Source organism: Ixodes scapularis, unplaced genomic scaffold, assembly GCF_016920785.2.
Source record: "Ixodes scapularis isolate PalLabHiFi unplaced genomic scaffold, ASM1692078v2 PGA_scaffold10__122_contigs__length_95168666, whole genome shotgun sequence".
Taxonomy (NCBI): domain Eukaryota; kingdom Metazoa; phylum Arthropoda; class Arachnida; order Ixodida; family Ixodidae; genus Ixodes; species Ixodes scapularis.
In genome coordinates this window covers 19,770,322-19,786,417 of record NW_024609836.1, presented here as the reverse complement: position 1 = coordinate 19,786,417, position 16,096 = coordinate 19,770,322, and the positions used below count along the sequence as shown (strand labels likewise).

The following is a 16,096-nucleotide window of genomic DNA, read 5'->3' as shown; positions in this document are numbered from 1 at the left end:
ACGAAAAACAGAAAGTTGCAGTTCATGAATGACCCGAATGGAACGCTAGGGAATTCAGATTGTGAATAAATTAAGCTTTCAGGATTGAAAGTGCAATGAATTCGTCGAGTGAAAGGTGATTACATCCATAAATGAGAATATGTTTTGCCATTCAATACCATCTTCCGTAGTCGGTAGACAACGTACCAAGCGCATTCGACGCTCGGTGCAAAGCCTCGAATGCAGTTGCGTAACGAATACCTCCCTGACTAAGTTTTGGGTGTTGCTCCGGTCTTCTCGAAATGGCTCTTTTGGGAACAACCGGGGCTCTGTTTCCTCTCTTGCAGATCCTGCAACAGAAGTTTGAGGCGTTCCTGACGACCCTGCAGGCAAGCGAGGAGCGCGTGCGGCGCATCCAGCAGCTGGGGCGCACTCTGGCAGCCGAGCGCCACCCGCAGAGCGACACGGCCAACCGGCGCTGTGCCGAGGTGGCCCGGCTTTGGGAGGAGTGCAAGGAGTGCGCCGCAGCTCGCCAGGACGTGAGTATGGGGCAGGGAATGCAGCTCAGGCTGGTGCGTCGAGCGTGCTATTGTTCTGCCCATGCCTCGGAAGTGGGACGAAGATGCAACGAGTGGCACCACAAAAGCCCAAGTGTCATGCTGTCGGATGTTGCAAACCTGGTGATTGGGCGTAGATGTTCCGAAAGAAGCACGAAAGAATGCAGTGTCGCTGTCGTCATGGCCTCCCAACTCCTGGCTGCTGAAACTTCCGTGTCTAGCTGGAGAGAGACCTGCGGCAAAACGTCTGCCAGATCCACCACTGCGGTTGTGACGCTACTGGGGTCGCGGCAGGAGACAGTGTGACACTTGTGCGACGTCATCGGGCAGAGCACTTTTTAGGACACGGTAGTCGGGGGCACGTGCCAGGCACCATAATCGGAGTGCCGGCCTCCTGCGCTTGCCAGTGCCGGTGACCCTTCCGGCCGCTCGTATGCGGCACTTGCAATGCCATGGCTGTCGCTTCGCTCCAATGCAGTCCGGTTTCAAGCGCTTGGCAGAGGGAACCTAACCAACTTCAAAGTTATTCCAAGTTATGTCAAAATAATTTTACTTTTCAAGTATCGCTAGAAGCAGGGAGACATTTTTTTTTTTTTATTTTTAATGCGATGGGCATTTCTTAGTGAGTTCACACGGTTTTCGCAATACGGTATCTGGCCTCGAATGCACTCTGCGTATGCACCGCAGAGCAGCACGGCGCCTTCACATATGCAGGATGTCCGCATAGCCAGGACAGCCACATGTGCACGACATATGCATACAAAGGCGCTCCACGTACCCAGACGTCGTCCTAGGGGTCGACCTTGAGGTTGTTTGAGACGTCAACATTGATGCCGTCATCTAGGACATTGCCCTGGATGTCGTTCTTGAGGTCGTCCAAGAGGTCATCCTTGAGACTACCCTAGAGGGCATTCTAATGTCAACCTCTGGGACGCTGTCCTAGACATTGTCCTTGAGGTTGTTATGGATGTCCTTGAGGTCGTCCAGGGGGCATCCTAGACGTCGTTGACGTCGTCCTTTAGGACGTCGTCATAGCAAGCAGATAAATCCGTGCTGTGCATACATGGAACAACAGTATGCACACATCCACATTTGTGTCCAAGCTACGAAGTAATTATCGGTTAGATTTCAGCTAGTTGGTGTATGGTCAATGATGGTGGTGAAACAGCTTGAACATTAAATGAATACACAGACACAGGACAAGACACACATACGCAGTTACAGTGATTGTGGGGAAACAGCTTGAGCATTAAAGGGGCACTGACACCCCAAAGGTCGTATTAATTTTTATTGTCTAAAACGATGCAAGTTGCAGCCATAGACACGCAAAAAAAACCGCATCGCGAAAAAAAATTTTCTTGCGCGCGCCTTTTTATTTTTGGCGTTTGATTTTCCCGCCTCTTGCCTCCTCGCTTCTTTTGATCGGTGACGTCAAAAATCAGGAAATTTAGAAGCTTTGTAGGCGGCATCTTTATAACATTTAATGACGGCAATCCTAAAACATGTTTTTTAACGCAATTGCGAACGCACTACGGCCCTTCTTTTTGAAATACCAAAAATCGGGAGTTTGTTGTGGTGCCGTCTCCTGGATTTGTATCCTCCAACGGAAAACAGGCGACACCGCTCAAAACCGGTCCGCCGCAACGCCGGCGCTAGCCGGCGCTCGCTCCTATCCTCCTCGCTTTGGGTCGCCATGGCAACAGCAGGGAGTGGTGACAGGAAAGTGGACTCTCAGGTCTCCCCAATTTTTGACGTCAAGGCACCGGCGCCGATCGCGCGGGAACTTCGAATTCGGCATTTGGAAATTGCTTTTTTACTTCACAAATACTGAATTCCCAAATTTCAAATTTTGAGGGTAATGTCCCGGCATCGTTTTCAACCGTTTCGGATAATAAAAAAAAATATGATTTTGATGTGTCAGTGCCCCTTTAAACGATTACAGAGACAGATTAAACAATTACACACAGACGAAGCAATCGCTCAATTTCAAGGTGGCGCACTGCAGTGGCGCTGACGTCCATGATTGCATCGTAAACCATTCACAAAATAAAGTGCTTTCTCAAAATTTGTGTGGTCGCATTCAGTGAGCTGCATCGTGAGTCTCATGACAAATGCTATTGCAATTCATAGACAACTAACAATATTGATTTCTGCTGCCTATTTTTTCTTGGTGGGAGAGACGGAAGGCAATAACACAAAAGGCCATGCTAGGAATTGTTGCTGTTTCGACGCAACGAGCAAAACTATTTGAGTCGCGTGCCAAATAAACTTAGTTTTAGACGTGAGAAAAGTTTGATAGGGTCTCACCATATAATCGGAGAAAAACTGACACCAAAGGTAATGTCGATGTTTGCAATTAATGAAAAAAATTTATGCGTGGCTTTATCATATTTGGTAAACTCGGAGGAGGCGCAAAATGTGTTGCGAATGAGCTGGGCATATGCTGTGTGTTCGTGACGTGATGTGACAAAATATCGTGACATCGCATGATAGCCAAACTTGAGAGCTAGTCACTCGATGTCATGAAGTCACCTGACGTCACAGTGTCGCACGACACCCTCGCTTGAAAATCATATTACCAATATTCCCCCTGTGCTGCTTATTGCTTATACGACCTTGACTTTGTGCCGGTCGAGTGTGTCGCTTTTGCACGAAACTCAGTCTTATAACACATTCTGCGTTAAAAACACTTTGTACTATTGACAGACCTTGGCTGTCTGGCCTGTTTGGATTAGTGCGTGGGAGAGCGTGAAGTCGCTTTACGCCTTCCAAATGCGACCAAATTTTCCTGGAGAGTCTTTGGCTGTTTCTCAGTGCACAATAATTTTGTTTGGCAAAAAAAGCTTTTAAATGTATTTTCAGCACCCTTTGGAAACCTTTAGTTTCAATTTGACGAATCGATTTGCGCTGGAAATTTAGAAACCGGTTCAGAAATGGCAAAGTTACGAGCATGTGATGACAGTGTGAAACCCTCTGACTTACTCCTTTGGGGACAAGTAGGCATTCGGTGACGCACGTACCACTTCCGTTTCACATTTTCGTCGCGTCAGTCCCACAAATTTATTACCGCGTCACCTTCTAAGACGTCTTCACGTTCCGTCTCCGCAGTAAAGGGGCAGTTTAGCCGACGCAGTAAGGCTGCCAACCTGGAACCTTCAATGCGCACAATGCAGTAGTGGTTACCGTGTTTTCTATTGGTTTCTTGCCAAGCTCTCCACAGCACCATTTGTTTTCTCTCTGTCTCCATTTAGAAAGCCTAGATTTAAGGGGGGACATGGGTATTTGGAGCCAAAAGAATTCTTAAAACTGAATTCTTCTGAAATTGGCGACGTTGACCTCTACAGCTGTTCTTCTGAATCTAGTAGGCTTCTAATTTCGTGGATGAATATTTGAGCTATAAATCAGTGTATAATGTCCATGTGGGCTGAATGTGCGTTGAAGTTTACTCCAAAACATTGTTTTCACAAAATGCATTTTATTGACTCGTTGAAACTTTTCAGAAGGGATATCTCAGCACCTAGAGCAGATAGAAATATAACCTTTCCTGAAACGTGTAGCTAAATGTGTGAACCATACAATGTTGAGAGTAAATTTTTTTTAAATAAGTCTAACGAATGTTCTTTTTGATCTTTTGTTTTATTACTTGTTAGCCATGCATTGAGCACTGAAATTCAGTGTGTGGTAAAATCACTAATGATGGGTTTATCTTAAAAGTATTTTCAACATTTTATGCTCTACACTTCGTAGTATCTAGCCATGTGTTAAAAAGGATATTTTGTTGAGCAGTTTTCTCTTTATTGTTCCTCGAAAGAAAGGCAGGCAAGTTTTACTTATCTTGAGGACAATTCTACTGATATATGAAATCAGCACATAAAGCTGAACAAGCATGTGCAGTTTCATTAAGCTTGGTCATAAAATTAGAAAAAAAAAGCTCCAAGATTAGTGTCCCCCCTTAAGAGAGAGAGAGCAACTGAAACTGTGGAGATAGTTGGCAATTGAATAGCATACGCCTCCTCGGCAGATCGGTTGCAAGTGCACATCCGTTCCATCGTCGCGTGGCAAGGAGGTAAGTCGGTGGAGAGGCGGAGATGGGCACTTCCTCCTCCTCTCCTTGGCTCATGTTGCAATTGATAACCATGGGACCCTGATCGAGCGGTTGCAAACACTCTGAAATATAGTACCACTAGGTTTCTGGCGACTTTGCAACTGACGTTTTGCTCCCTTGGTCCTCCAGGCGCTTGCGGGAGCCAAGCAGGTGCACACGTTTGACCGCAATGCGGACGAGACCATCAGCTGGATCTACGAGAAGGAGGCCATGCTGCTGAGCGACGACTTCGGACACGACCTGGAGAGCATCCAGGCATTGAGCAGGCACCACGAGGGATTCCAGGTAGCCGGGCCCACAGGCTCATTGCACCGTGTCCTAAGGCACGGGTCGGACGTTGAAATCGCTGGTTGCGAGTCGGAATGTCTATATTCATGCAGAGTTTGGCTTCGGTAGGGAACTGGTCGAAAGAAAGGAAGGGTTGTATATAGGGAAAGATAAATTAAAAACGAGCCTTCCGAAAATGAGGCTAGGCAACAATGAATGAAGAAGAAACTTGTTGCACGATCATCTGCCATTAACAGATTGTGGTCTATGTTTAAAAGTTGTGAGGTTTTGAAAAAAGTTCATACCAGTCTGTAGTGATTGGATGAATCATTCATTTTTAAAACTGTCACCGAGCACAGATAAAAACTTTTTATGTAGTCGTGCCCGGATATATCGAATTCAGGGGAGATTGTAAAATAGTTAGATATATTGATAATTCAATATACAAAATTATGATAACTTAAGCTCCTCAGAAAATTTCTGCCCATCTTTGCTAATACCAAAGATTGTGACAAACGGGAGTTTACCAAACGGAGCATCTAAAAACCGCTAAATACAGTAAAACCTTGTTGAAGCATTATTGTCGAAAACCGTGGGCACCGCCGCTCGCGTGCACATCTCCACGCTCACAGGTGACGTAACACGAAAGTAAGAAAAAAGAGTTAAGTAAAGAAATTAGAAGAGAATGGTAATCCCGTGTTATACAATGGAACTTCCATTGCGGGACCGCGTAAGATTGTTGTATAATCCGCAAGTCGTATCATCCAAAAAAAAACTAATTACGGATACTGTCGAGACCGGTTATTCGCGTCTCCAGCTCGACGCTCGCCCTCCCGCGGCGGAAACGGGAAGCGCTCTAGTGAGGGTCCCCCCGATTCTCCTGCTCAGCAGGCACGGCGGAACTGCTCGAGATCATAGCTCGCGAAATGTCATTTACGAATGCAAATAACACTCTTCATGGTCCCAACGTAGTGCTGCTGCTGGTATGGGGTTGTACCTTACTGGAGGGTTTTAGTATTGCGCATAGAAGCAAACGAAAGCCGTGTGCGTTTGCGTTAGAGTTGCAAGTCCCACGTTGTGCGTGCGCCTCGTTGGTATGCGCCATCCAAGAGCGCAATTTTGGGCTCCGCGCACGCGCAGTGTGGAACACGCAAAGCTAACGGAAACACAAAGCAGTTGCGTTCGCTCGTATACGCATTACTAAAACTCGCTACTGTTTCACCGGCTTCCAACGCCATCGAAACGTGCTGCAGTAATCAGTCGTGCAAGCAAGTAGGTGTTCCTTCGAACTGGAAAGGCTGAGATTGGAAAAACCGACGGAGCGTAAAAATGAAAGTAACTAAATGTTATAAAAAAATTAATAATTATTTTCTAAAATCTTATGGGCATTTGGTCTGGAAGGATATTGGCGGCGACTTACGTTTTGTTGATTGTAAAAAGTGGCGACTTTGATACAAAAAATATACTTTAACCACAGTTAATGTAATTTTACATGGATTTCTCACTTTAGCTAGAATGTTTTCATTGACTTCAGACTAGCTTTATTTTATTAATTGATAATTAAAATTTTGCAATTGGCACCAGTGTTGATAATTAGCACACTTTCGGTTGTCATATTTGTTCGCGCGTTTGAAATTAGATCATAAGCAACGCTTGAAAAATTACGTATTACAATAGCTGAATTTTAATATTATTATTAATACCAATCGCGGCAATGTATGCCCCCAATTAACGCCAAGATTACGAAAATACGCCATTTGACCGTATTAGTCTATAGAGAAAGGTATGATTTTGTTTTCTCTTTAGCATATGAAGAACTCTGACATCGTTATCAAGATAAACAAACAGTCAAACACTGGATGTAATATAAAGTCCTATGCGTCACGCGTTACTATAAAAAAAAAACACACGCACACACTTCAGTTGTCTGACTCGGATTCCGTCTTTGGGTTGTTGCAGTGAGAACAGCGTTTATTAATTAACATGTTTTGTGGACATTTGTAAAAATTGGAATTTTTCTCTTATTCCTGTTTAACCTATTAATTATCTAAATACCCGAAAACCCATCAAAAGGCCCGCAGTTTAAAATTAATAAAAAAAAAGGGGTTAGTTTCGGTTTCGCTCCAGACTTAAAACGCCCATCCTTGCGTAAATATAAAGCTAAACACCGTTCTTGCTTTCAGGGTAAAGAGGTGACCTGCGCCCATAACACCCTAGCTTCCTCGTATTACCAGAAATAATTTGTGTCGCTCAGTAAAGCCAGTACTCTAGACAGGCTCAACAGCGGCACGCATCTCCGACCCTCACTATAACCGCCATTTTGGAAAATGAGTGGCGCCACCTATAGTTAGTTGGAGTCGCGAATAACGAAGTCCACGGGAATCGGAAATCACTTCGCTATATCCGGTATTTCGTTATAACCGACTTAAGTTATAACGAAGAGCAGAAGGGAATGGGAACTCGTGATCGCTTCGCTGTGGCCGCTATTTCGTTATAGCCGACTTCGTTATAACCGGTCTTGACAGTACAGTGATCAACCTCGCATGAAAAAGACAAGTGGAGGTTTTAAACGATGTCTGTTTGTGAGACATTGTTCACCGCCATGCACAATCGCGACGATAGGATCCTTGTCACTTCTCACACTTTCCGAGAGCGGGAAAGGTGGAAACCAGCGGAAGCGTGCTTAATCCTGGGAGAAGCAACTAGTTGGAGAAAGTGGCACGCAGAGGAGAGCGAGGGTAAACGGGAGAACGATGGGATGAGCGGAGCAAGAATGCTATGTGAAAATGCCGAGTCATTTCACATAGCATAGGAGAAGGGAAAACGCTGTGTCCTGCTCCTTTTCGCGCTGCGGCTTTTTTTGGGTTGTCAGCAGCGTGTTTTTGGATCCCCTGAAACGGCACGCAGGTGCGCAGAACTCTTCCCCATTTCCGCACCGCCGCCCCCCTCCTCATGCAGCCGTCAAATTCATTGCGCATTTCCTGCCGGAACGTCGTATGACGCAGGACGTGTAGAATCGTTCGTCGTGTAAACTAATCTTTTAATACATCATTTCTAGGGAGAGTTCGTCGGGACTGGGCAAATTCGTCGTAAAATGCGGGATGTTGCATAAACCAGGGACGCATGATCGAGGTTCTTCTGGAATGAAGTCATTGGGATGGCAAAAGTATTTTATATAAGCTTTATAAAAGTGAAAGAGCCAAAAGAACAGCAACAGCAGCCTTGAAAGTGGACGGGAACACTGCAGAAAAGTCTGACCGTATATTTAATTAAACCTTGGCTATAAACAACTCACTGCAGTTTACTGAGTAAATAAATAATTAATTGGATCAGTGAGTGGTGCAGGCGAGTTGGTTCATGATTACAAGCTGTTAGCAGTGCGCAAAAAATACACAGACAAAGGGAGGAATGGACAGGACGAGCGCTGAACTTCAACTGAGTGTTTAATGAAAAGTAAACAACAAGGTAAACGACCACCGCGTCAAGACGTGGTACAAAAAGTTATATCTTCCTTGTGTAAATAAACCATTGTCTGGCTGACACAATTATCACCCTCCTCTCCTATCTCGTAAGCTTCCAGCAATTCCCTCGTAGTTTTGTCAGCCCCTTTGCCCAAAATCGTGATGCCGTCAAATTTCGGCTGACACATGCATGTGACACAGTGTAAATAAAGGTGCCCCCCAGAGAGGTTGCGCAGGGAGCCCAGAGAAGATTATTTTGAGATCTCCATCAGCTGCACGTTGAAGATCCCAGGATAGCAGTCGTACTGCAATGTCCAAAGTTCTTATCTGCAGCGTAAATTGGGGTCACTGCACTTCAAAGGCAGAGCGGCCTTACGTTGTCTAAACACGAATGTCTAATTTGCTTTGTTCTTTTTTGCATAACGAGAGCCATTGTTGGCTAATACTATACCTGCCGCAAGGTGGTAAGTTGGATTAGTTGGTGATTGTGGAACAGCACATTTGTCTCGCATTCCTACCTTTTGTCCAGTTTCTTCGAGCGCTGTTTTTCACTGTGTTGAACTGCCGTAAGAAAACGGGGGAGCGCCCAGCCCTTCTTCACTGAAAACTGGGTTAATATAGACATGAGCCCTCGTCCAATGAAATCAGACGTCTAACGTAGAATTTGCGAAATTCCCAAGTTTGGGAAATGTTGGGAAACGGCGCTTGAACGAAGTGGGTGCTTTCGTGGTATTTTACGGCATACCTGCCGGTTAAATGCTGAAAAGGTTAATTGTGATGCTGTCATATCCGCGGCAATTGCGTCCTGTCGTTCTGATGCCCATCCCGTGGTGGCTGTGCAGCGTGACCTGGCAGCAGTGCAGGAGCAGGTGGAGGCGCTACTGCGGGAGGCCCGCCGCCTGGGGGAGACGTTCCCGGACGCCCGGGAGCACATCGAGGTCAAGCGGGAGGAGGTGTCCGAGGCCTGGAACACCCTGCTGGGCCGCTCCCGCCAGCGGGGCGACAAGCTGCGACAGGCAGAGCAGCTGCAGGCATACTTTGACGAGTACCGGGAGCTCATGTACGTCTTGGTGCCATTTATAATATTCAAAATCTTGATTTCCTTCGCTCGGCAAGCGAAACACACGGCAAAAAGCTGCAAATGTGCAGCTTGACAACAGCCTAATGGCAGAAAGTGTTGGAAAAAATTTTAATGAATGAAAAAATTAAATTCTAAACTTTATTGAGTTATTACAGGGTATACTATAAAAACTGATTTGATGCAGCATGTTATGGCAATCTGACATGCAAAAAAATAAATGGCAAACAATAATAAGTCTGGTTACCAAACAAAACACTAGAGGCGTTATTGTGCATAGAGTAGAATACCGAATATTTTCTACTGGCTTGTATGTACAGGAGGAATTTTGAATGTTTTTTTACAGCGGAGCTGTTAAGGGCTAGGCTCCCCAGGATCGTGTCCGTGTATGTCGACACAAACCTACCTGGACAGCTACTGCCATCTATAAGCGACGGCGGCAAGCACGCAACCACTATGGGTTCCGCCATTGCTCATAGATGGCGGCAACCTTTCCAGCTATCATAGAAGAATGGATAGTTGGGCGCGTTGGTGGGAATTCATCGTAGGAAACGGCGCAAAAAACAGACGACAACGAAGAAGAAGCACAGAGTGTATTGAGTACAGCTCCGCTGGTTTTCCTTCTTCATGAGAGTGGAAAGGCTGAACAATTTTTTGTTGAGCTTGTACCTTAAAGGAAGTGGTTTCCTAGAAACATGGGGGTTTCCCAGAGTAGCATGCTGAGTTCTTTGGGCTCCCAAATTTTCTTGGCCACTGCTCCTGTAAACAAAGCACTTTGCTAGTTTTGGGACTGTTTTAGCGAACCTAAGCCACCCACTGATGCGTCGCTCTCGGCCAAACACTCCTCAGTATGTGTGTCATTGTTTATGAGCTCCATAAGCTTTTGTGCTGCTCGGAGTCTTGGCGAATAGAGGTTCGTCAAGATGAAAAGTTTAAAAATCGTACTCGGATCACAAAAAACATTTCCAAGTTCCGGGATAGGACACATAAGTAGGTCACTAAACCTAAAAAAAAACATCCAAATTAATTATGTTGCGAGACACAAACATCGAGCTAAAATACCATTCTGAAAGTTCCTTTTATTCCGGTGTCAATGTCTCGAAATGGAGGCACGTTTCAGAATTGCTCCTAACTGTAAACAAGTCTGGCGTGCAACATAAAAATTGCGATAAAACTTTTTTTTTTTTTTTTAATGACAGCAGTGGAAGTGCTGTTTGTGATGTTACAGGCAGCCTGAACCCGCCAGAATTTTAATGCAGTAAGGAAAGAAGGGCGGCACCACAAATACAAAATCGGTTCTGGGTGAAATTGGCGAAGACGATACGAGGGTGCCGGCAAAAAAAAGTAAACACGTTTCTTGCATCACGAAAACAAACGATGCCTCGCTTCTTTCTCTAACTCCGTAACGGTAGAGCACAACCGTGGCTCGATCCTCGGACAAATTTACGTCGTCATTGTTTCTGAGAGCAAATACCGTAAGTGCATTTGTACAAAGCAGTCGTTTAAATGGGTTACGGCCGTTGAGAATCCCCCACCGGACACCTGTCAATTGCCTCCTTGCCGTGCAGGGCGTGGATGAACGACATCACGGCCCGCATCACATCGGACGAACTGGCGCGGGACGTGGCCGGGGCGGAAGCGCTGCTGGCACGGCACGGCGAGCACAGGTCGGAGATGGACGCCCGGGCGGACAGCTTCAAGCGCTTCCTGATGGCGGGCGAGCAGATTGTGGCCAGCGGGCACTTCATGTCGGACGAGGTCGAGGACCGCATGCGGCGCCTCTCGGACTCCCGGGCCGCCCTGGAGCACACCTGGACGCGGCGCAGGGAGGTCTACGACCAGAGCCTCGACCTCCAGGTTGGTGCGCCTGGCAAGGGTTTGGGTTTCTCTCTGCGGGGCAGCTTCACGCGACACGCTTCCGGCTCGAAAGGTTGCTGAACGCCGTGCCGACCAACTTTCGCCCTACCCGTAACTAATAACTCGATTGACCGATAAAAACTGCTCGTTCGAGTTATTTTGCGCCGCGATCGACTGCGTCGGCCGGTGTAGTCAGCGGCATAAACGTGTGTTGGCTGGTGTACTCGGTTTTCAAACGTAACTCCTTTTATTCCTAGTTAAGGCGGGCCGCCGCTCCAACAAGCGGCACGTCGGAAATTAAAATGTCGCCAGCGGACACACTTGACGCGAGTCGGAAGGACAAATATGGAATAAATAAGGGTCGTGCGACCCAACTATACATCCCCTATCCCACTTATTGAGTTCTGTCGTCGACAGGCTCGCTCACCCTGCTTGTGTGTTTCACCAGCATGAAAACAGTGTCCACATAACTAAGGGTCTGCATACAAACTGATGGGGGAAGTGGTGGACGCTGTTCATCAACGTGGCTTACCGGAAGGGAAAAAGCGTTTTGTGAAACCGTCCTATAGACGCTGCCAGGATGAAAGAGAGGAGTTGTCCCGCCTCCAGCGCAGGCTTTCTACCTTCTGTAATGCTTAGGCGTCTCAAGAGTGTGCACGCCCAAAAGGGATGTTGTTCTCAACTCGCCAGTGACTATTGCTGGTTCCTCGAATGACTGGCCACATTGGGGGTTCTGACAATTAGTTTGTCGTGGAATTTATAGAGCAACTTATCGACGGCGATTGATTTGTCGAGTTACAAACTTGGTTATTGATTGACGAGGTAATTCATTTAATAAATAATTTAATGAGTGCTCATACCGTGTATGGTCATTGTGCTCTGCGTTGGCAAATTAGAATTAATTCAATTCTGCGTTCTTTGCTAAAGAACATTTCCTATGATTTATGCCTTGATAAGAACATTGATGTGTTTAAAGCACTGCATTTACCTGATTTTAACTCGCTCTTGATGGAAACTGTTGTTCATAGGCATTTTCGGGATAGTCAATTTGAAGTTCCATATGTACCTTCTCGTATTCTTAGACCCAAAGAGCGTTACCGGATACCTCGATGTTCGACAAGATTTGGAAAAAGAGCTCGGAGTTACTATGTACCAGCATTTATGAACAAACTACCTTCTAGTATTCTAAATTTAAGAACAAAATACAAGCTCAAGAAAGCCCTGAGAAATTTTAGATCGTAAAGTGCTCACTAGTTTGCTTTTGTTATTCTGATTTTTTGTGTGCATCTTATTTTACATGTTTCCTTTTGCAAACGGCATGGTTTCACTGATTTTAAGACGCTGCCAGTCAAGCCCAATGTGGCTTAGGCAGGTCAGACTTAACATACGTTATGTTCATTTGCAATAAAATTATTATTATTATTATTATTATTAAATTATTTTAAGCGTGGTTTATCGGTAAATCAATAAATTCTTCTGATTATAACTTTGTACGGGCTATGGTGATAATGCAATTATTGTGAACGTGTGAGCCAGCTGGACAAGAATAATGATAATTCCTGGAGAAGGGGAAGAAGGGGGACAAAGGAGAAACACAAATCTCCAAACACAGCTAGGTAACTGATGTGCAACCGAAAAAATCCGCCTGGTCCTGGTATTAGCCCCGAGAAGTTCGCGTGGCGCCCCCTTACGGCGAACCGGGGTGACGTCACGGCGAGGAGAGAATTTTTCCCCAACTCGCCCCGGTCGCCCTGTGGAGGCTGTGACGACGCTAGCTGTCGGCGCGCTCGTTTCTATTTAATCTTTTTTTGCGTGTTTTTTCGTAGGAAGTGTAAATTATTATAAGTGCCTTTATTGAGGTATGGCCTGTAGCTACAGGGGAAACTTCAACCAACATTTTAAGCATGGTTGACAGGGCAGGCAACGCATGAATCGCAGCTGGTATATGGAAATGAAATAAGGCCACAATTGCAGGAGCATCACTATAGATTTACATTTCGCACAATACATGCTGATGATGGTCTGAATAAATTAGCAGGCTATGTATACTATTTTTTTTGGATCTCTGTTTTTAAACAAGATGTCCGAAACAGAAAAGCTGCATGTTGTTCGGGCAACATACTAAATACAGTCTGGGCCATGGAGAGAGAATCACAAGTACGACAGCCCAATTGCGGGGGCAAAGTAAATAAACAAGGAACATTTATAATATACATTGCTCGCATTTGACCTTGGTTGGATTCGGATAGTATTTCAATGGACTACATGGGTGGTATCTGTAAACTTGTTTATATCAACCCTTGAGTAATGTATAACAAACGTAAGCGAAGGTGTGTAGCTTTTTATTAGTCCCTTAAGCCCTAAAATTGAGATTTTACTTAAATCGAATTGTCCTGAAGCTAAAATATCAAAAGCTTTTCTCACACAGACTGTCGCCCTTCACAGGTTCCACGTTTTCTGCTACTAGTGCTGCATCTACCACTGGACAGCCGTTCGAATGCTTGCTTTTACTCCTGTTTTCCTCTGCTGTCTGAGAGTCCAGCTGTAGGGAGTTTGGAGGCTGAGGAAGCCTTTGGGGACCTGCAGCAGTGTCTCTTTTAATTGGAAATGACAATTCAGACTCAACGCTGTATTTTCCGAATACCAAAGGCTGGGATAAAGAATGTCAGAAAAAAGTATAACCATTCCAAATTATGTCACTATTTCTGTGCATATTTTTGGCAGTTCAATACATATCATACAGGCAACTGGGGGCAATTCAGCCGTTTTTGCTGCTACAATACAAACTAATTTCCAGTAATTGTGCATCTTCTAAGAAATATGCCTGCATACGTGTATAAACTATATAATTAATTCACGAAGAAGCTACATTTATGTAAAACAACGCTGTTCCACGAGCACTTCAAAGATCATCAGACGCAGGGCCTTTAAAACATCTGCGAACCAGTGCATACAGAGTGGCAGCGCAGAGTCGGGGTCGCGAGCTAATTTGCCGACCACCCAAAGGCCCATGATATAAATGCCACTTTAAATGCCTTGAAAGCGGGATGTAATATCGTCCTAAATCATGAACATGCAAGGAACAGAATTCTAGCTTCTGAAACACTCGCGCCACCGCTTCACTGACCCCTCGCAAGATTGCCGTGTGTCTGGACGGACGAGGAGGTTCATCGGCGGAATTGCCTCCGCTGATAGCTTTCGAGGTTTGAAACCCAATTTTAAAGGTAGTAAAAGGGACGAGCAGGCTTATAAAATGTACGGAAGCACGTCAATATCGGCCTAACTCAACGCCTCGTACACCGGGTAAACAAAGTCCAGCTCCCCGAAGAGCTTGCGGCACACAACGCCAAACTGGCCAAACCAGGAAACCGGTGCTGGGAAGCGAGCCGATGCAAGGTCGCGGAGCAAAGTACTCCCCCTGACGTCACGGTACACCTCACCCAATCAGGGCGCGGCGACCGCAGCGACGCTTGTGTTCGCTCTCGGGGCTAATAGAACCCGGGACCTCTCCATTTCCAGTGGAGCGCTCTACCATTTGAGTTAGCTTAGTTGGTAGAGCGCTCCACTAAAAATGGAGAGGTTCCTGGTTCGACACCAGGACCAGGCGGACTTTTTCGGTAGCACATCAGTTACTTAGCTGTGTTTGGAGATTTGTGTTTCTCCTTTGTCCCCCTTCTTCCCCTTCTCCAGGAACTATCATCGTTAGTATGTGCATTATTTATGTATAGGTGAGACACTGAGCCTGATTATTGATTGAATAATTATGGAATGGATTAGATGAGTGCCTGACCTATTCGGGCACAATGTTTTGTTGAGCAATTTATTAATTTTTACTATAATTTATTACGAGGTAACTTCTTTTAGGCCGTTGGTCTCATTTTTGTCGCTTTTATTTATTATTAGATTGATTGCATAAGGAGTTGTTGATCAATTTTATTTTATGACTGAGCAAATGAGTGAATCAGAATCGGTAAATCTATGGGTTGGTTGATATTCATTGAACCAGTAACTTGCATTCCAGTTGTGTTTTGTGCTTTGAGCGAGAGATGCTACTGTCCCCCGTTGGTTCAGCAAAGGGCACAAAGGTAACTTTCTTTGTGCGTATAATGATTTATCGATGATCCACCGAGCTGCTTGGCCTATGTATGCTCAAGTAGAGGGCAGCATACTCGAGATTTGTCCACAACCAAGCATGCTTCATCTATTCATGAGCGCTATTTTCTTTCACTGCCTTCCCGTAGCTGTTCCTGCGTGATGCCGACCAGCTGGAGACGTGGTTGGCGGGACGGGAGGCTTTCCTTCGCGACGAAAACCACGGCGACTCCATCGCCGCAGTCGAAGAACTGATCAGAAAGCACGACGACTTTATGAAGACCGTGGAGGCACAGGAAGATCGCTTCAACACTGTCAAGCGAATTACAAAGGTAATAATTTTTTTGGGAGTGTCCCCCCTTAAGTAGGATGAGTCTAGGGAAAAATGAAAGAGCAATCAGAAGGACGATTGCTCTCGGCGACATTTGCGGCCTCGCGTTATGTTTTGCTCCAAGTCTTACAATGAAACCCGTTTAGAACGAACCCACATACAGCGAATGGTTGTCGATATCGACTCATGGAAAATTTAAATAAAAATTGATGTATAAAGTATGTTTTATTACGAACAACATATTGGCTGTATCGAACTTTTTTTCCCCCGGGAAGGCTTCCGAAAACGCGAAAACAATTGTCTTCTAACCTGTCCCATTCCCCAAAAAAGAAGTAGGAAAGAAAGGAAATTCCAGAAGCTCAAGTTGCG

The 16,096-nt window shown here is 45.5% G+C and overlaps 1 protein-coding gene across 1 annotated transcript in view; it reads left to right on the top strand.

Annotated features, from left to right (window-relative positions):
• Positions 1-16,096, top strand: part of LOC120846391 (spectrin beta chain, non-erythrocytic 1) — a 289,174-nt gene that overhangs the window by 253,587 nt on the left and 19,491 nt on the right. Inside the window, exons 65-69 of the mRNA XM_040218123.3 lie at positions 327-518; positions 4,771-4,926; positions 9,212-9,429; positions 11,016-11,304; positions 15,546-15,728. Of these exons, the coding sequence (XP_040074057.1) occupies positions 327-518; positions 4,771-4,926; positions 9,212-9,429; positions 11,016-11,304; positions 15,546-15,728 (1,038 nt within the window). The remainder of the gene's footprint in view (positions 1-326; positions 519-4,770; positions 4,927-9,211; positions 9,430-11,015; positions 11,305-15,545; positions 15,729-16,096) is intronic.